Here is a 21503-nt window from a genome sequence, read left to right as displayed (position 1 = left end):
TATTTCCTTCTGTGTTTGGCTAATCGAAGGCTACTGCTCTGGTATGCTAGGTTTAACGATGACTATGGTTCAGTTGTAGCCACCTACAGGCTACACTGTCTCATTGCATCAACCAAACACCGGGGGGAGCACTGTCCTATGAGGCAATTTAATACCTGAAGGATAATAAAAAAACTTGATTGCAAATTAATTTAAAACTAATTCAAATTAGTAATGACATGAAATGATTCAGAAATATGATTTTTTATCAATAACCTTGATTAAGAGTTGCTATAATTAAATAAATCAATAATTGTAATAGAAAAGGGAAACCAAACACCAATTAACTATTAATGAAATTAAAATTTCCAAATAGTAATAATGTTGGTTGAGACTAACACTCAGTGAGGTTGTCATTAAAGTCATAAACACAATTATATTTAATTAATCAGCAAACATTCCTGCAAATCAGTTATGAGAACAAATCAGTTTCAAAATCAATGATGATAGGGAATGCGTGGTATTCCTTATGTCATTAAATTTGATCAAAAGTGTTTATTTAAAATTAATCAATAACTGTTATTGAGATAGGGCAGCCAAGCATCAATGAACTATTAAATGAAATAAAAATTTCAGAATAGTGATTGTGTTTGTAAAGTCCCAGGACAATAAATGTTATAATTAAATTAATCCGTAAACACTGTGCTTATAAATCAACTTCAAATATCAACAGTCATAGAAAATGGTTGTTCCTATAATGTTGATAAGTTTCAGAAGAGCAAAGCATTAATCATTAATTAAGCATTAGGCATTAATTTGATTGAGCAATCAAAAGCATTATATAGTCATAAACTATAATTCATTGCTAATAAACCAACAACTTATGAGCATTTGAATTAATAAAACAGGCCAGGTTAAACAGGAAAAGCATTTGACAATTGTGATTAAACTAGCGATGAGATCGCGTACAATGGGGTTTACTAAATCTGCATTAGTCAAAGCCTTTTCCAAGAAAGGGAGAAAAATGAGAAATAAGGCAAATAGCCTATAAAGAGTGAGAATCGAGATTCAAATTCTTGCTAGCGTGAGGTTGTCACTTCAACTTAACACACTGCATTCAAGACCATAAAAAGAGCGCTACTACACTAGCTTTTAATGCTATAATGGCATAGCCATACCACACACTTCAATGCAACAGCGTGAGCTTCAGTTAGCTTAGCTTTGTGCTAATGTCTACAGCCGATGCAAGTGCGGAGGACTGCGCATGCGCACTTGAGAGTACTCTGAAAAGTCTTCCAGGACTTTCGGGAGGCTGTTACTATGACGACGTACACATAATGAACCAATATGCGGTTATGCACACAAACTTACATGCATCACGTGAAATAGCGGCGCATTTCACACTGCTCAACATAATATAGCACTATTAAGATCTCGGCGGATCCTAGCGCTCTGTGTCAAGACTATTCACAGTCAAAGACACGCGTGGATTCAATCACGCACACTTTACTTGATCAAGATAAGTTCTCCCGTGAGAATACGCTCTGCCGCTCTCTCGAGCGCGGCGCGCTGAGTTCACTAACTCTGTTGTTAGTGAATTAAATGGCAAAAAGACAGTTAGCTACTCTGTGCTTAATTTGACCAGGGAGAAATGCACAGTTAGTCTTTAAAGCTGGGACACGCACCTTTAAATCAACTGTGAAGGCCTTATAGGAGAAAGAATAAGGAACACGCTTATTGTTTCTCAATCCGTGCGCTTTACAGCGACGTATCGTTTTTGTCTCGTGGACAAATAACTATTTACTGCAGTTCGCTTTCTCAAAAGCACTCGAGTTGCGCATTCGTGCGTTTCAACACACTGGGTACCACAATAAATCATACAGTAACACAACAACTTCGTTTCTCTGTCTCTGATCTATTCTTCCGGACAAAATAGAAAAGATAAACAATGTTTTTGTGCTTAAAAGTCAGATCGTGCTGTGCCTAAAAATTCTCCACCATTAATATGTAGGGGATCAACCTACGTTTTAATATCGATCAGGGGTTTATTAGCTCATTTCAATGAATCGGATCCTGAAGATTCGAATCATTGGTTCGACTCAACTGAGTCAGATTGAATCAGATTAAAAGATTCACACTTTATCTTCCATTTGTCCCGCAAATAGAAGACATCGTATCTTACCAATCTTGTTAATATTATTTACGTGGCCAACGATAATAACATAACACAGTATTGGATGATCTTTTAGCAAGGTAACAAGATCTACAGCTCGAGGCAATGACTTAGAAGCACATAAACAAGAACACAGTTCTTACAAAATGAGTACAAAGATTTATTGAGCTACACTACGATAAATGAAACTAACTACGTAATAAGCAAACAACAAACAAACACACACATTCACACATACACACAGAGGAAGTTCAGAGGATGCAAAATGAGTTGACAACGTCCCAAATTAATTCTAATACTTCTTGCAAGATCTTAGAATAACACCTGAGAAACCACAAAAGCAGAGATATGGCTTATCTTTAACTGCTTAAGATCAATCTGCACAAGATCAGCAAGAGACAACATTAGTTTGTGTTACTTGCGCCCTTTTTGCTGAAGTCGAATCTCCCTCGCCGGCTGGCCTTGGGGAAACACGGTGCTCCTGATTGGGTGGTTTCTCGCTTCAATGACGTCTTTGGGATTCACGCGCTCGTGAATGGCTGTTGTCCTGGGTTACCTAGGTGACGGACTGCTGAGAGTCGGTTTTGCGGAAGTTCATGCAGCTTTGGGAGTCCCGAAACTTAAGAGGTTTGCGTGGAAGTTCGTAGTAACCCAATCGCGTGGCGGCGCGGTGTCCGGGCAGGCGAAAGGGGGCAGAGAGCAAAAGCATGCGCAAGCTAGCTGATGCAAAAAGCAAAGTTTCTTTGTTGCAGGGTGTTTTTAAGTGACCTGGTCTGGTTCGTCCCCATGGCACTGTCTGCCAATGAGCAGCTGCCATGAAGGGCGGGGCCACGCCCCGTACTGACGTAGGAAAGGTCATTAATTAACAGACTGCATGTAGATTTCACGTGGTAGAACTCTTGCAAGATTGAAACTATCTTACATCAAACGTTACAAGATGAATACTGTTTGTACTACTAGTTTTTCATTTACACCAACGTATTGCAAATGTCACTAGCTTTCGTTCAATACCAGACATCATACATTTCAGACACATACAGATTATTTTACTCTGTTATAAGGGTTAAAACAACACATTGATTAACCTAGTTGATTGGAATAAACAGCATATGAGGAACATTATGGCATATTATTCAAAGATACATCTGCCTTAGTTCTAACATTAAGAGATTAGCTTTTGTTCATATGCATTAATGTTTCTAGAGATCTCTTTGTCTCTACGAAATTGTGCTTCTAGCAGGATGTGCCCAAGGCGAGCACATGACCAGGAGTCAATTAAAAGTCTCGTGAAATGGTTTCCGCTGAAGATCCTGTAAGGGCCATTGTGTTTTAATTTAACTGATTTAATTAATCATTGGCTAGTTAGCCGAAGGGTACCAGAACATCTGCGGAGAAGTACTGGTCAGAGGAGCCCAAAATCAATTGGCGCTCTGTTATCCTGATGGTATAAGCCCTCAAGCTAGTTCAATGAATGAGACCATTGGAGATGCCCAAGATTTCAGATTCAACTTGTGTTGACCACTGAAAAATGCCGATGAGTTCCTACAACTGTATGCCGTGGGCCCGTGACTCCATGTCTCACAGCTTGCTTGAAACTGGCAGGTCTGTCTTGCCTTCGGAAAGCTTGTGCTCTCATGAATAATTAAGCAGCCGTCTCTTCTCATAGCATAAGAAAACTCCGCTATGAATAATAATGAAAAACCGACGCGTCATCATTGCACTTGCAGTACTGCGCTACGTCGCCGATTTTGATCCAGCCCCAAAAATCATTTTAAACCCGGAAGCTGAAATTAGTTGACAAAAGCTCAAAATTATCCAGTTTTCCCCACAATTAAAGCTGACAGGTGCTAACATTGTCTTAACTGGTGCTCAACACACACATATCTGTTCATATAAAAAAAAAGTTCTCCAGGGGTCCTGAACCTTTAAGGATGGATCAGTGACTGCAGGAAAAAGAACAGTACGCTGGATGCCAAGATTATCCGCACTAAAGCTAAAAAGCTTTACAAAACTGTAAACTTCAAAACCTGATTGATGAATGTTTGCGCTTAACAACAGGTTTTGATCTTTGGTTGATTCTATAATTTATTCATTCATTCATTCATTTTCTTTTCGGCTTAGTCCCTTTATTAATCTGGGGTCACCACAGCAGAATGAACCGCCAACTTTTTTAGTATTTGTTTTACGCAGCGGATGCACTTCAAGCTGCAACCCATCTCTGGGAAACATCCATACACACTCATTCACACTCATACACAACGGACAATTTAGCTTACCCAATTCACCTGTACTGCATGTCTTTGGACTGTTGGAGAAACCGGAGCATACGGAGGAAACCCATGTGAACACGGGGAGAACATGCTAACTCCACACAGAAACGCCAACTGACCCAGCCAAGGCTCGAACCAGCGGCCTTCTTGCTGTGAGGCGACAGTACTACCTACTGCGCCACCGCGTCTCTTGATTCTATAAACCTGTACTTCTTTTTCTTTGAAAACTTTGAAAGTGTTTAAACAAGAGAGTAAAGGGTAAAAATGTTAATGCCTGTCTGATAAATGTGTGTAAAGTGTGTAGAGAGGAGTTTTACAGCCTGAAAACATCAATAATAATTGTATAAAATAAAGTAGTCTATTTCACAGATTTTGCCTATTGCAGGCTATGTTTTGAACGTACCTCCCTCGATAAACGAGGGACCGCTGTATCACTGAGCTGACAGATGAAGGCTGCAACTCAACTGTTTAAATATGCTGTAGCTTAATTAGAAATGCACATTTCACGTATTTCTTTGGGTTGAGAGATGGTGAAACTAAACTCATATGCTTCAGCAGGAATTTATTTACTAGCTTTTTCTGAGGAGAACCATGGAAGTTAAAAACCTCCGTTCAGCAGCCTTTAACATCACGCCTGCCTTCAGCTTATTTTACTCATGATCTTTCTCGGAAAGGAGCAAGAAGTAAGAGCTGTTTGTTTGCACCCATTGACGGCTGACTGGCCAGGCTCCAAGCCCTGTGCCTGACCTAGAGTTGAACTCTATTGTTCCTATCCCACAATCGGGTGCGGGGCATTGTGCTTGATCGCCTCCAGAGCAGTGGGAGAGGCTGGAGAAAGAGAGAAAAAGAGAGGTTAAGAGTCTCCCTGGGTCTGTTACAGTCCTGTCATGCACAGGGCCAGATCTCATGACTTACGGTTATGATTATGAACCGTGGCTTGCTGTCAAAAGGAGAGCCAAGTGCATGTGGAAGTTCTGGCTTTTCTAAGCAAAAAACAAGACCACAATCTTCTTAACATGTCATAATGAAGCAATCAGTGGCTTTAGAATATTTGATTTAGTTGCTAATGTTAAAATTTGTCAGGGTGCTGCTGTTTGTCTTTGCATGACATTGCTTGGATTTTCAGTAGTATTGGCTTGATTTGAAAAGCAAAAGGTGTTGCCATTAAGTCCCACTTTGGGACTTCAGGTGTGCCTATCTTTGGTTCTTCTTTTCCACAGCGCCTTGCATTTTGAGCTCTTGATGAACAGAGGCAGCTGTATTCATTCGGGCTTCATTTTAAACAGAACACAGAAATGCAGTACACTACAGTCTTTGTGAATCAACTGGAAGCCATCAGCTCTAATCAAAAGCCTGCTGGACCAGATTCAAGCCAGATGTAGGAATTCCATTTGGCCCACCAGTGGCAGCCAAAGAGACGTGAAGGGTTGTTTGGAGAAGAAGCGAGACCCAAGCTTTGCATTGGCATCGTCGGCTTCTGGTTAGGACTTTCAGCTTTGGCCAGGACCACCAGAACACTGGAGCTATGATGCCCCTGACCATTGATTGAACCTTAAACCAACCCATTGTGCTTAAATGTGAATCAGAGTTGAATAAGATGATATGTTGGCAGGATATCACCTTAAAAAGCATAGCAGGAGTCTGAGTTTGTGGGGTTTTTGGATTATGCCACAACAGGTGTTATTTCAAGAGACTCAGTTGTACTCTTTACGGGAAATGGGGAGAAAAGAGAAAAAAGGTTCAGCCTTTCCAGTAAAAAGGTGCTTCATTCCAACTTGGATTCCCCAGTGTTAACCCTCTTAAGGCTGTTGGTTTTGTAAGTAATGATCCTTGTGTGTTTTGTGTGTGCGTTTCAGGCTAAGTGTACAGCGAGTAAGGAAGCCGCGCTGCTGTAAGGGCCCTCAGGGGCTGCTGCCTCGATTCTCCTCCCTACAAGCAGATGGACAAGAACAGCTCTTTCACTTAACTGACAATATCCACTCTGAATAGTAAGTACACGGTCTGATGGTAAAGTCAGGATAAGTTGTTCTGTAAAAACTCTATTTTTTACTTGTTTTGTGGGGTTGAGACTTGAAGAGCCTTTTGAATCCCTTTGTCTTCATAGTTCTTAGAACTATTGTACCCACTTGTTGACATCATTGAACGAAAGGAAGTGGAAACAACTTTAGTTTTATGACCACCTTTTGGCAGGACTAAATTAGCTCCTCGTTCAAAGTAGGGTCTAACAGTGACCATGCACAATCAACCAGAAAAATTGCCAAAGGGCAAGTTTAGTTCTCAGAGAACTAGCCTAGTCGCTAGTTCCTATAACTGTACACTACAAAAAATCTCCTACGATTGGAAGCATCAGGGCTTGTTTCTCTATTCAAAGTGAGACTGAAAAGGCGTTTATCACCAACGAGGCTAATCCATCCAGATCAGCAGACCCCCTGTTGGCCCACCTGACCTCTCTCCTCAGAGGTGCCGCACAGGCCATTAGTCTCTTCAGCTGCAGCCTGCACGCTTACCTCCTGTGGTGTCTGACACACTTGAACCGCCCAAATGTTTTCTGTTTAATTTGATGCACTAATCTTCTCTTCTCTAAACACAGTTTGTGCATTAAATGGCACGCTCGACTTAATCCCTTTTCATTTATTGCAGAATTCATATCTTTACAGATTTTCATTGGATTCCTGCGGCGAATTTGCTTCGATATGAATCCTTGTACATCTGCTGTGCCATTGTGCAGTTTAAATTGAATTAACCCAGGTTTTGTAAGGGCATATTGTTTGTTCTGTCTCTTTAAAGCAATGATGTACCTATTGTATGTTTGTTTCTTTTGTAGTTTTATTGCAGTGGAGCCCATAGACACCTACTGTGTGCTGATCTCCTCCAAAGTGGTGTATTTTCTCAAGCCTGGAGAATTTGCGGATCGAGAAGCAATCTTTTTGGAGGTCAAATATGATGATCTCTATCATTGTCTGGTGTCCAAGGATCACGGGAAAGTATATGTGCAACTTACTAAGAAAGCAGAAAGCACCAGTAGTGGGGTGGCCATTCCAGGTCCATCTCATCAGAAACCAATGGTAAGATATGTCAAGTTAATTAGCTATAATGCTAAACTATTTATTTACTCTTCTTATCATCAGTATCATTAAACTTACTTATTCTAATCACCTTAAAACCTAAATTAAAAACTTTGTAATATATAACTGCAAAATATACTGTATATTACTACACTTCCTGACAAAAGTCTTGAGGTCGATGCTAGTTGTAAGAGCACAAAATAATAACTTGACTTCTAGTTGATCATTTAGACAAGTGGCAGACGGTAGATTTTTCCAATGAGTCATCAGTCAAAAACTGCAAAAGACCTATTGGAACCCGCATGGACCCTAGATTCTCACAGAAATCAGTCAAGTTTGGTGAAGGAAAAAATCATGATTTGGGGTTACATTCAGTAGAGGAACATGCGAGAGACCTGCAGAGTGGATGGCAAAATCAACAACCTGATTATTATTGAGCATGTCTGGGGTAAAATGATGGAGGAGGCATTAAAGATGAATCCAAAAAATCTTGATGAACTCTGGGAGTCCTGCAAGAATGCTTTCTTTGACATTCCAGATGACTTTATTAATACGTTATTTGAGTCATTGAATTGATGTATGGATGCAGTCATACACAATATCAATTGTTTTCCCACTGCACCATGACTTTATATTCTGTTCTGTGCACTGTTAAGTGATAAAACTTTTGTCTAAGCAAAGTAAGACCTTACTGTCCTGATTAAATAATTCAAAGTCAAGGCATGATCATATTTTATTTTGGTAAAATAATCATAATCTACAGGCTTTTGCCTTTCATATAAGCCACTTTTGATACCAAATGATCAACTAGAAATCAATTTCATATTTGTTGTTTATAAAACATGGATAGGCGACAAGACTTTTGTCACGTGGTTTAAATGCTGTAATAAAAATATTTGGGGTTGATTTATACCTGCCAATCATAATCAGCAGCAATTAAAGACTAATATTATTCAAAATCTCCAACAACTTCAAATGCTATTTGTTGTTTCTCTACAGGTCCATGTGAAAAGCGAGAGCCTTGCCATCAAGATTTCGCAAGAAATCAATTATGCCAAGAGCCTTTACTATGAACAGCAGCTCATGCTGCCTCCCAGTGAGAATGAGGATAGCTTATTATTAGACTCTTAACTACACTGACCTGCAGGGTAAAAAGTGTTACTTGCTCATTTTTCAACAGCTACTTCCTTTTTTCTGTTTCTGTGAAAGGATAGTAATAAATCAGCAGAGCGTATTCGCCCACTTAGACCAGTAAACGGGACATGCTCACAGCATGTGGTTTGTTCAATGATGCAAACTAGCCTAGAGGGGCTGCTGAAAGCTCCAGCAAGCACAGATTTAACTTGAATATGCAAGTATTTTAATTTCCTTGCAAACTTTAGAAGTGTAATTAACTATGTTTTACAATTAGGTAAACAACTGCTGTTTGATGCTAGATGTACACAGCTAGTCTGACACTGTATATGTTTGTGTATAGAATCTCTATGTACATATGTAGGGACACTCATTGGACTTTCTGCCATGTAAATAGATGTTAAGTTTAATTATAAGGTATAAAATGAATCTATGATTGCTGTACAAACTGCCTTTAAAGAAAAGATCATTTGGTGATTTAAAGATTGGGTTAAATTGCACTGAGACAAATGTAAAGAACTTCAGCTGCTCTCACCATGCACCGGTGAACCAACATTCACACAAACACACAGAAAACACGTGTTGTGTATATACCGTCACATTTTTCACCTCACCACATGTAGCCCATGCTCAAAAACATCTGCCTGATGTTTTTTCTTATTTTAGTTTGTTTTTCCGTTTTTTTTCTCTATTAAATTTGATGAAAGTAATGAAATTTAAAATATGAAAAATGTGATGTTTCACTGATCTATTTTCTCCTTTATTCAGTTTTTAGGAGTTCAAGCTTAACATCTGAAACACATTGAACATATTTCAGCAAATAAAACGATGGTGTTCTGTAGTGCTTAACGTTTACGATTCTCTCCTTTTTATGGATGTGCTCTTTCTGTGACATCACCATTGCTACTTTTACATCATAGAAGCTATTTTATTTTCTCATTTCAAAGATTTATTTTTCTCACTGCTTAAAAATTTCAGAAAATCAAGTTATTCTTTGAGTTGCTACAAGTTGTTACCAAAGATCAGATACCACTAATGTTTTCGGTTTTAAAGAGTCACCTTCTTTGCATATGTGTACATAATTGTCTGTCATAAATAATGTAGATTTTTAACTCCAGTGACAGTGCCTCAGAGAACACTGGTCAGTATAATTTAGAGTTGTATGAATAATACACCTAATGTGTTTTCTAAGTTGTCTATTACAGTATTTAATTATTGGTATATGTTGTATACAACTTTACTGTTGGTTTTCTCTATAACTGCACAAATATGCAAAGTAAATATAGTGTGTACATTTATTTTGTTTTAATATGCAAATGTATAAAGCATAATAATAAAATATATGAATTAACAGTATTTGTCTGTATTTATTGTGTTTAGATAAGATAGGTTGTTCATATCAAAGGATAAGAAAACAAATATGTAACACTCTTTGTTACCACGCATCCATTATGTGCAAAAAAGGATATAATCCTATGACAATATTACACTTTACATTACAAACTAAAACAATAATAGCTGGAAATTAAAGAAGTATTGATTACTCCATTTAAACAGTAAAATTAGAGTCACTGCTATAATAAAAATTTACTTATGGCACATTTATTGGCCAACAACAAATATTTTTAGTAAAATGTATATATTATCAGAATTATTACTGTCTATAGATAGATATATAGACCACAAAATATTTTCACACACAGCTTACGATTTTTGTGACCTGATACTTCATTCGCCTACCATTTGTGCACCTAAAGGCACGTGATGCAGCTGGCTTCTGCAGCAAAAATACAATGGCGCGAAACTGATGCACAAAGTTTATCGCGCGTGGAGGAGGTAAGAAATGCTAATATATTTACTCGTAAAAGATACTTGTTAGCAATAAACTGATAAGAGGTTCATGCAAAATGATATAAAAATGCTGCCCTTATAGCATACTTTCTCAAATCTCCTGGCCGAAAACAAAAACTTCTGAAACATTCAGAATTTAATGGGTTTAACGTTAATGAAAAATTTGAAAGGAATTGGCTCATGGCGTCTCTGTTGCTTTCTGTGTCCAAAATATGTCCCAAACTAAAAAACGGACTGATTTTTATGGCTAAAATGTTGTTTGTTTTTACTGATTTTTGTTTTGGAAACCAATAACATACTATGCGACCGTCGTCGTCTTAGATGTTGTTTTCATTTTTCAGCAGGGCTATTTTTTATTTTTTTTTTGTTTGTTTTGTTAAATGGTTGAATTTCCAAACACTTCTAACTTTCTGGTATTCATTAAACTCACTTTAAAAAAAGTGACCTCATAAAACTTTTTTATTATTAATCCAATCCAAATGAGTGCAGACATGGTTAATGGTTAAGGCGTGTTTTTGTTTGTAGCAACAAACTGAACGTTTGTTTTGCTCAGATTTTGTTGGTTTGATTGAGTCTTCAGAGTAAATATCTCAGGCCATTTCATGCCCCCTACCAAATCATTAAAGAACTTTATAAGCTTGATGTCCCTGCTGAAAAAAACTTAAACCAGCCTAGGTTTTAGCTGGCCAGGCTGGGAGACCAGTTGGAAAGACCAGCAGCTAAAACCAGCCTGGTAGTGACCAAACCAACTCTTAAACCAGCTTTCTAGACCAGAATAATAAAAAAAAAACAGCCAACCAGCATAGATAGATAGATATTTTGTATATCAGAAAATATTATTTCACACACAAAGTATTTTTCCAGCTTACGATTTCTGTGATCTCAATCGTCTTTGTTCTTTCGACTATGGAATATTCATTTGACTATTCAACATAACTATCATTTGTGCGCCTAAAGGCATGTGATGCTGCTACAGTATATTGTGTGCCAAGTACAATAGGGTATATGCCGAGCTAGTGGTGTTTCCATGCTGAGAAACTTCCGGTTATCTGTTATTGTTAGTTTTTTTCCATTTTAAACTAATCCTTTTACAGCATTGATGTTGTAATGTAGTTAAAATACAATCAGTTAAACAGACTCTGGCATTCATTTACGAATCGAGAAAAAAAGCCGTTGACTCGCATGTGCCTATCAGAATCGGCAGACTAGAGCAGAAGCTTCATTGAATATATTGGGGTAAAATAAATGCTCATATTTTAAAGACATGGCGGGGGAAAATGTTATTTAATGCCGTGCTTCTTGTACAATCTGAGACCCACTTTATATCGGATATCACTCAGCCAGTGGAGATCGCGGACTTTTAAAGAAAACAGACCTTAAACGCGCCATTTTTGCAATTGCAAACAGTTCACCGGAAGCGCTGAACCAAGGTTACTGGCAAATTAAAAGTCCTATTAGCATGCTTCGGCATATACCCCATGGCGTAAAAATTGATGCACAGAGTTTATCACGCAAGGTAAGAAAAGCTAATCAATTAACTTGTTAGAGATACACTAAAAAGGTTAATGTAAAATTAGATAAAACTGCAGGGTATACTTTTCTGTAACATCTACCTGCCGAAAACAAAAACTACTAAAATGTTCAATGGGTATTTTAAAGGGAATGGGCTTATGGCATCTCTGTTGCTTTCAATGTTTTAAATATGTCCCGAAACAAACTAGAAAACGGACTGGTATTAATAGCTTAACTTGGCTTGTTTTTAAAGATTTTCGTTTTGAAAACCAAGTCATAATTGTTGTCTTCCAGTATGCAATTTTTTTTTTTTTTTTTTTTTTTGTTTTGTAATAGTTGAATTTCCAAAAACTTCTTCTAACTTACTGGTATCCATGGAACCCATGTTAAAAAGTGACTTCATATTGACTATTTTATTATTTATCCAATCCAAATGAGTCTAGACCGGGTTAAGGCGTGTTTTTGTTTGCAGCAAGGTGGTTTGTTTTGCTTAGGTTTTGTTGGTTTGATTGAGCCTTTACAGTAAATATCTCAGGCCATTTCATGCCCTTGACCAAATCATTAGAACATTGTAAGCTTAATGTAATGAAAAAAGAAATTTCTTAAACTAGCCTAGGCCAGTTGGAATGACAGGCAGCTAAAACCAGTCTGGAAAAACCTACTCTAAATTCAGCCTAGCAAAAAAAGAGTGTTTAAGTGTGTGTGTGTGTGTGTGTGTGTGTGTGTGTGTGTGTGTGTGTGTGTGTGTGTGGTGTGTGTGTGTGTGTTTGTTTTTATTACATGGTGGGGACCTCAGCATGATAGCACACTCACAAAGTGGGGACCAAAAACATAGTGGGGACCGATCGCCCGGTCCCCACTATGTTTTGCCTTTAAAAGACTCAGGGGGCGTTGCTGATATGCCTAGTGCAGTTTTTTTCACTGATCCCCACCTTGACCATTTACCTGAATTGAGTGTGTAAGTGTGTGTCGGCGCACTGCTCTATAGCGGTCCTGTAGTCGGATGGCGGTACTGCACCCTGACACACACTTACACACTCTGGCTACTGCACATGCGCAGATCTCATAAATGAATCCGACTTTAATCAACTTAATTAAGATCTATCATCAAATTAATCGAATTTTCGGGTAAGTTATAATGTTTTTCACCATCATAATGTAATGAAATCGGTTTTATGACAAATACTTATGTTGCATATTTTGACAGTTATCAGGTATAGTTAATTAAATGTTTTAACGAATTTCCTGGGTGTTTTAATCGATGTTGTTTCAAATTACGTATTAATATAACACTGATAAGACACAAACTACAGTTCGGTATGTAATTTAACTTGTTTACACGAGTAAAAGTTACTCGCGCTAATGTGCTAACGTGCTAACTGCCCGGTGCTACGTGAGTCAGAGGCCGGGGTGGAGTGCATGAGCCGCGGTCAGACAGTCACCAATCACCGTGCGGCTAAATGGATCGACGGAGGATAAAACCATTAAAAGATGCGGAGAAACACATCACCAGCTCCACCGACAAGACCCATTCACTGGAAACCGAATATATAGAAGGTTACTAAGGTATGTTTTCATAGTTCTTGTATCATACTTTTTAAATGGTTAATTGCTTTAAACATTTAACGTTAATCCTGAAATAACACTATTATATACTATTTATACGTTAATGTAGTAATATAGAGGTTATAATTAAAATGTGGGGCCATCTGGTCCTAGAAATATACTTAATTTATTGTTCTATGACGTGTAGAAACGTTTTATTTTAGATAAATAATTATAATAAACTCCAACTTAGTGTAAAACATATATAAAAGTACATAAATGTTCACTGTGTGTGTTTTATTTATTTATTTGCTGTCAACTGGTAGCCTTTTACAATAAGGTTAAATTAGTTAATGATGGTTAATGCATTTACTAACATGAACAATAAATAATACTTTATTACAGTATTTGTTCATGTTGTTTAACTTTAGTTAATGAAAATAAAGTTGTTCATTACTAGTTAAACACGCACAATGCATTATTACTGGTACAAGCATGAATTTAGATTTGAATAATGCATTAGTAAATGTTAAACTATGATTAATCCTGATTAAATGCTGTACATGCATTGTTCATTACTAGGTCATGTTAGTAAGTACATTAACTAATAAAACCTGATTGTAAAGTGTGACCTGTAAACAATTGAAGTGGAAAAAAAGTTCTTTAAAACTGTCCTAAGAAAGAAGAACAGGTGTTCAATAGTATTAGAACAACATTGAGGAAAGGTTCTGATCCACTTCAAAAGGTTTACTGTATTTATAATTCACACACAGAGAGGATGCTAATGTGAGGTTTTTGTAGTTTTTGAACCCTACACGTTTCATTAAATCTTTTAGGTCAGAGTTTGCGTTGTCCACATTTATTAAAGGAAGTTTTGTGGTTGAGTACAAATGATAGAGCTTGTGGAAGCAAAGCATAGATGAGATATTAATAAAAATACTGTCTTTATGTTTGACTTTATATGGTAAAACAAGAACAGGTGGTTAAGTGTTTTCCCCATTCAAATGTACATGTATATATTATATTCATTGTGTTTGTATTCATGCCATAGTTAGCTTTTCATTGCTATGAGAGGGCATAATTAAAATGTTGCTTGCTCTTTTCTCTTAGTTTTGCAGCATTGATGCCGATCATGAGGACGAGACCCTCGGCCGGCTGGTGAATGATGACCATCTGCACCCTAACTGCACTGTCAATAAGATCGTTGTTCAGAGAAAACCTCATTTGTGCCTTTTTGCAATCAGGGATACTTTCTTTGGAGAGGAAATAACGTTTGACTATGGCGCATGTGATTGGCCTTGGAGAAAGGTTTGACATTTTGATCACTTAATACATTAATCCTTAATACATTCAGCAAAGCTAAGAGTTTTTTAATGTTAATATAGATTAAGGGTAAATCTGTTCAAAAATAAAGAGTTTGCATCATTCATAAGAGATAATGAAATCAATCTCTTAATATCTTCTTCTTGTCTTAATGGGTAAAAAAAAGTTAAATTAATTGGGTAATGCTTTACTTTAAAGGGGGGTTCATAAGACTGTCATGAAAGCTTTATAGTCATGACATGACTTATATAACAAAGCTGTTTTTAAATAGCTTTCATTGAAGGATGCCCATATGACTGCAGAAGAGAACTGCTTCGACAACTCTCTGATGAGGTGTGTTTATTAGTATTATTATTATTATTATTATTATTATTAGAAGTAGTAGTGAATGTTGTTGCTGTAGTAATGCATTTAATTGTAATTATTTAACTTAGTGTGTGTCCTAATTTATGAACATATGCAATAGTGTAACATTGTGGGGACCAGAGGCATGTTAGAGAAGCTGTGAAACACACTTAGTCCTCAATACACACACAGTACGGTCTGACATAGTGGGGACCGGGAGCCCTGAGTACTACTGTCTAATTATTATTTTTTGTTTTTTATATTTAGCTTTTATTGAAGTATGACCAAATGACGAGAAGAAGAGAACTGCTCTGCTCCAGTAGGAGACCCACAACCCTCTGATGAGGTGGGTTTAAATTTAATAATAATAATAATTATTATTATTATTATTATTAGTAGTAGTAGTTGTTGTTGTAGTAGTAGTGCATTTAATTGTAATTATTTAACTTAATCAAAATCTAGAAATGAAACAGAGTGTGTGTCCTAATTGGTGAACGTATACACTAGTGTAACATTGTGGGGACCAGAGGCATGTTAGAGAAGCTGTGAAACACACTTAGTCCTGAATACACACACAGTAAGGCCTGACATAGTGGGGACCGGAACCCTTGAGTACTGCTGTCTAAGTAATATATATATTTTTTTTTTTTCAGCTTATATTGAAAGTTGACCATATGACAGAGGAAGAGAACTGCTCTGCTCCAGTACGTGACCCACAAATCTCTGATGAGGTGTGTTTAATGTTGTTGTTATTATTATTATTAGTAGTAGTAGTAGTAGTAGTTGTTGTTGTAGTAGTGGTGCATTTAATTGTAATTATTTAACTTAATCAAAATCTAGAAATGAAACAGAGTGTGTGTCCTAATTGGTGAACCCATGCACTAGTGTAACATTGTGGGGACCAGAGGCATGTTAGAGAAGCTGGGAAACACACTTAGTCCTGAATACACACACAGTACGGTCTGACATAGTGGGGACCGGAACCCTTGAGTACTGCTGTCTAACTAATATATATATTTTTTATATTCAGGTTTGCTGAAGTATGACCATATGACAGAAGGAGAGAACAGCTCTGCTCCCCACAACTCTGATGAGGTGTGTTTATTAATATTGTTGTTGTTGTTGTTATTATTATTACTAGTTGTTGTAGTAGTAGTAGTTGTTGTTGTAGTAGTGGTGCATTTAATTGTAATTATTTAACTTAATCAAAATATAGAAATGAAACAGAGTGTGTGTGTCCTAATTTTTGAATGTATGCACTAGTGTAACATTGTGGGGACCAGAGGCATGTTAGAGAAGCTGTGAAACACACTTAGTCCTGAATACACACACAGTACGGTCTGACATAGTGGGGACCGGGACCCTTGAGTACTGCTGTCTAACTAATATATATTTTTTATTTTTTTTATTCAGCTTTTATTGAAGGATGACCATATGACAGAGGAAGAGAACTGCTCTGCTCCAGTACGTGACCCACAACTCTGATGAGGTGTGTTTATTATTGTTGTTGTTATTATTATTAGTAGTAGTAGTTGTTGTTGTAGTAGTAGTAGTGCATTTAATTGTAATTATTTAACTTAATCAAAATATAGAAATGAAATAGAGTGTGTGTGTCCTAATTTTTGAATGTATGCACTAGTGTAACATTGTGGGGACCAGAGGCATGTTAGAGAAGCTGTGAAACACACTTAGTCCTGAATACACACACAGTATGGTCTGACATAGTGGGGACCGGAACCCTTGAGTACTGCTGTCTAACTAATATAATTTTTTTTATATTCAGCTTATATTGAAGGATGACCATATGACAGAGGAAGAGAACTGCTCTGCTCCAGTACGTGACCCACAACCCTCTGATGAGGTGTGTTTAATGTTGTTGTTATTATTTTTATTAGTAGTAGTAGTAGTAGTTGTTGTTGTAGTAGTAGTAGTGCATTTAATTGTAATTATTTAACTTAATCAAAATATAGAAATGAAACAGAGTGTGTGTGTCCTAATTTATGAACGTATGCACTAGTGTAACATTGTGGGGACCAGAGGCATGTTAGAGAAGCTGTGAAACACACTTAGTCCTGAATACACACACAGTAAGGTCTGACGTAGTGGGGACCGGGACCCTTGAGTACTACTGTCTATGTCTGATAATATTTTTTTCTTCTGGAAAAAGTCTTATTTGTTTTATTTTGACTAGAATAAAAACAGTTTAAATTTTTTTAAACACCATTTAAGGGACAAAATTATTAGCCTCTTTAAGCTATATTTTTTTCTCGATAATCTACAGAACAAACCATCATTATACAATAACTTGACTAATTACCCTAACCTGCCTAGTTAACCTAATTACCCTAGTGAAGCCTTTAAATTTCACTTTAAGCTGTATAGAAGTGTCTTAAAGAATATCTAGTCTAATATTATTTACTGTCGTCATGGCAAAGAGAAAATAAGTCCATTATTAGAAATGATTATTAGAAATAGTTATTAAAACTATTATGTTTAGAAATGTGTTGAAAAAAATCGTCTCTCCGTTAAACAGAAATTGGGGAAATAATAAACAAGCGGTCTAATAATTCAGGGGGGCTAATAATTCTGACTTCAACTGTATATGAAGAGTTTCATTGCAAAACGAGATATATCCATTTAAAAAAATGTTGGTTATTTTGACATTATTTTTCATGACATTAACAGTCAAGTTCATTCACAATTTTTGTACATTAAACTATAACTTGAGCTCAGTGAAGGCCAGGAACACAATATTTTCAAATCCAGGATATTTTTTATTTAATTTTATGTCTATAATTAAGTAAAAAAACATGCCAAAATGCTACATATTAATCCAACCCACATTGTCAAACATCTTAAATTGGTTAAAAAAAAAACTATACACCATAAATATATGGAATAATATATGCAAAGATTGATTAATAATAATAAGATTCTAAGTTAGATTTGGCCAGAATGTACACAACATAACATGACTTTATTTTATTTTATTTTTTTGCAAAACACTACATCCACCTTAGGCTATATTATACTACATTAATACCATTACCAAAAGCTAGTGAATCAATGTTTTGTTTGATAAGTAAGATTAAGTTAGTTAGATAAATGACCTTTAGCTTGGTACAGAAAGAGTGGAGGGCGGCTCCTTCCACACCGCTGCAGAAAACCAAACCTGTATGATTAGAGCGGGCGGAGCTGCGATGTCACTGAGTCCGTGACACAAACTTGCCTCGCTATGTCATATTTAATGAATTATTTCACTGTAATAATAATAATAGCTTATTTATTTGGTTGTGAAAAAGCTAAACCGTTTTCTCCATAACAACATGTGCCCTTTAAGTTCCTTTGTAATAAATCAACAACAACAAGAATTAATTATAAACAATAGGTGCAACCGCATAAATAAACCTTCAGATAGGCTACTCAGCTACATGTAAGAAATTATTTAAAAAATAAACTTATAAAGGACACTTAGAAATGTCGCCTTGCAGACAGGTATCTTGTGATGGGGAGTAGGAAAAAAGGCGCTCCTAGGCCTTCTCTTGACATCAGCGGAGACTCGTTCCCTGCTGCATTTGTGTATTGTTGACGCAGAAGTATCTTATTCTGGTCCACTTTTGTGGCCTTTTTATAAATCTTTGTGAAGTTGAAGACTTCATCTTCTATCGCTAAATCAATGAGCAAACTCTGAGCACTTCACCGGCGATGACCCTCTTCCCAGGGGATGCTGAGCTCGCGCCGCATCCTGAACATTCTCTAACTGTTATATCGCACTTTGTAAAGTAACTGGTCTGACGGAAATTGCGTTTTGTGAAAAAAAAATACGTTTTTTTTTTTTAAATGTGCATTCTTAAATGTTATTAATGGCAGCAATTCACACATAGATTAAGGTACATCTGAACAGTGATTTCCAATAATAAAATCCAAATGTCAAAAAAGCCGTTTATCGCATTTTGCAACCAAACTCTTCATATGTATGTGTGAGTTATGACTGTATGACTGCAGAAGAGAACTGCTCTGTTCCCACAACTCAGTTTTTCTGGGACTTGAAAACAGACGCTCGGCAGATTTTAAAGGGTGGAATCTTGATCAAATCGTGGGTTTACACACAAACATGTAATACAGTGCAAGATTTTCTGGATGTTATATACACATTTGTATTTGCAAACATATACCATATTGTTTTAAATGATGTATTTTTGTGTGGGTTTTTACATTCAGAGAAAGTTACAGTGGATCTTGATTTTGGAGGAGGTGAAGTCCAATCTAAAAGGTAAAAATATTAATTATTTTTCTGATCAGAATTTTTCCTTTTTCAGAATGTTTATTTTTATCATGATATGTATGTGCTATGTTTGAAAACTATATTTAAGCTAACATCACACGATTTTACCCATTAAAAAGAACAACACAAAATCAAATAAATATTTTGGTAAGCTTTCTGCAGAGAAGTCAACTCTCAGACTTGATTTTTACTTTCAGAGTCCCCTCAAGTATCATCACCATGGTACAGTGTCTGTGAAGATAGTGAAGCAGACCCAGCATTCACAAAAAAGAGAGGTATGATCATTTAAGTTAATTTGTGACTGACTTGTGTTATTGTACAAGTCCAAATGCACAAGCTCATTTACATAACATGTAGGGTAAAACAGGACAGAAGCACATTACTTCCATGATGATTTCAGTACAGTCGCACTTGATGTCTCATTTCATGTTAGTTAAACAATATTGCTAAATACTTTGGAAAAATATACTAATTGCATATCTGGTTACACTTTATTTTGATAATTTACTTTACTACTACTACTACTAACTACAAGTAACTGCAACTACTTGTCAACTAACAGCCATTAGACTGTCTGTTAGAATCAACACTGCTAATGCTCTACTAAATTTATATAAGAGTTAGTCATATTGTACTAATTTTGAGCGTAACCTAACAGTCTGCTGTACTATTTACTGAGACCAATGAGAGTTGGTTTTATTGAGGTAACCTTAACTGTCAGCTAATACTCTACACTCTAAAATTAATAAAAATAAGTAATAATAATTAAATTAGCAGTTTTTCATAATTTGTTTTTATGAAATCTGTTTGTTTCAGCTTTTGAATTGCATTATGGGATCTTGATCTTTCTTCCAACAACTTTTAATCTTAAAAAGTAAAAAAAGTGACTTTTTGTTTGGGTTGTTGTTGTACATTTTCTGTTATTCTAAAGACTTATTTATCTCTATATATTATTTCTTATACATTATATTATTTCAAACTACTAAAATGTCAGTAAAAGTCACTTTGTTAAACTGTAGAGTTGAATTTTCAACATCAAAAGTGCACAGAGCAGAGATCAACATCCCATAATGCAATTCACCACCAAAAAAAAAAAAACACTTGTAAATCACAAAATACAGGAACTGGTAATGAACAGATATGTGTTACAGTGTAGTGTTTTGAGCTAAACTTGAGCTAACAGTCTGCTAATACTCTACTGCAGTGGTTCTCAAACTTTTTTCATCAAGTACCACCTCAGAAAAAAATTGTCTCTCCAAGTACCACCAAAAATGAGCAGTATTGAAATACAGTAGCGTAGTAGGCTCAGTAAAGCGGCTACAACTCTGCTCAGATAAAAAAAACGTGGCAGATTACCTCAGAAATATAGGCTATATGTCATACAGTATATGGCATATTATATACATAATTTTTGATAAATTTTAAAATATATGTAGCATGTACATGACATATTTCATTCCTCCGCGTACCACTAGAAGGAAGCCCGCGTACCACTGGTGGTACACGTACCACAGTTTGAGAACCACTGCTCTACTGATAATCAGATGAGCGTTAGTCTTATTGAACATTCTAACAGTATGCAAATACTCTAATACATAATACTTTACGGTGAGATAATTAACGTAGTTGCAGAGTTACGCATAGTTAGAAGAATGTCTAAACTGGACTATGGAATAAAGTGTAACCACATTAACCAGTTTTGAATTTAATAGTAAGTATTTTTTAATCCATCTCCATCTTAAGTATTTTTAATAATAGGCAAGACATATTTTTCTAGCATTTTCTATCACAAAATTAAACTAACATAACAGCACATGTTGTAAAAATGACTGAACATTTATGCAACTAAAACTACTTTTTTTATATTTTAACCACCCATAGGTCCCATAAAGAGAAGATCCTGGAGCAAACAGGAAGTACATGCTGTGGTGAAAGCTGAACCATTGGCTCTAAAAACCAGAGATTGGTCAGCTTTGGATTTTTATATTAAAAACTGAATCTCGGCTCTGAATAACACTTTC

General features: G+C 36.3%; 1 protein-coding gene and 1 long non-coding RNA gene across 6 annotated transcripts in view; both read left to right on the top strand.

Moving 5' to 3' along the window:
* The window catches only part of vps13d (vacuolar protein sorting 13 homolog D), a 68519-nt gene extending 58544 nt beyond the window's left edge, over positions 1-9975 (top strand). For 4 of the 5 annotated variants that reach the window (XM_073938897.1, XM_021469946.2, XM_068216901.1 and 1 more), the window contains 3 exons: positions 6279-6410; positions 7247-7487; positions 8487-9975. In XM_073938897.1, the coding sequence (XP_073794998.1) occupies positions 6279-6410; positions 7247-7487; positions 8487-8618 (505 nt within the window). In that variant the 3' untranslated portion in view covers positions 8619-9975. The remainder of the gene's footprint in view (positions 1-6278; positions 6411-7246; positions 7488-8486) is intronic. The other variant, XM_073938896.1, reaches the window with a different exon arrangement.
* A 427-nt stretch (positions 9976-10402) lies between these two features.
* The window catches only part of LOC141380488 (uncharacterized), a 49212-nt gene continuing 38111 nt past the window's right edge, over positions 10403-21503 (top strand). The window contains exon 1 of the long non-coding RNA XR_012398485.1: positions 10403-10457. This is a non-coding gene — a long non-coding RNA (uncharacterized lncRNA). The remainder of the gene's footprint in view (positions 10458-21503) is intronic.

This window comes from Danio rerio, chromosome 23 (genome assembly GCF_049306965.1).
Source record: "Danio rerio strain Tuebingen ecotype United States chromosome 23, GRCz12tu, whole genome shotgun sequence".
NCBI lineage: Eukaryota > Metazoa > Chordata > Actinopteri > Cypriniformes > Danionidae > Danio > Danio rerio.
Note: the sequence above shows the minus strand (reverse complement) of the source record. Positions and strands in the feature narration are given on the sequence as shown.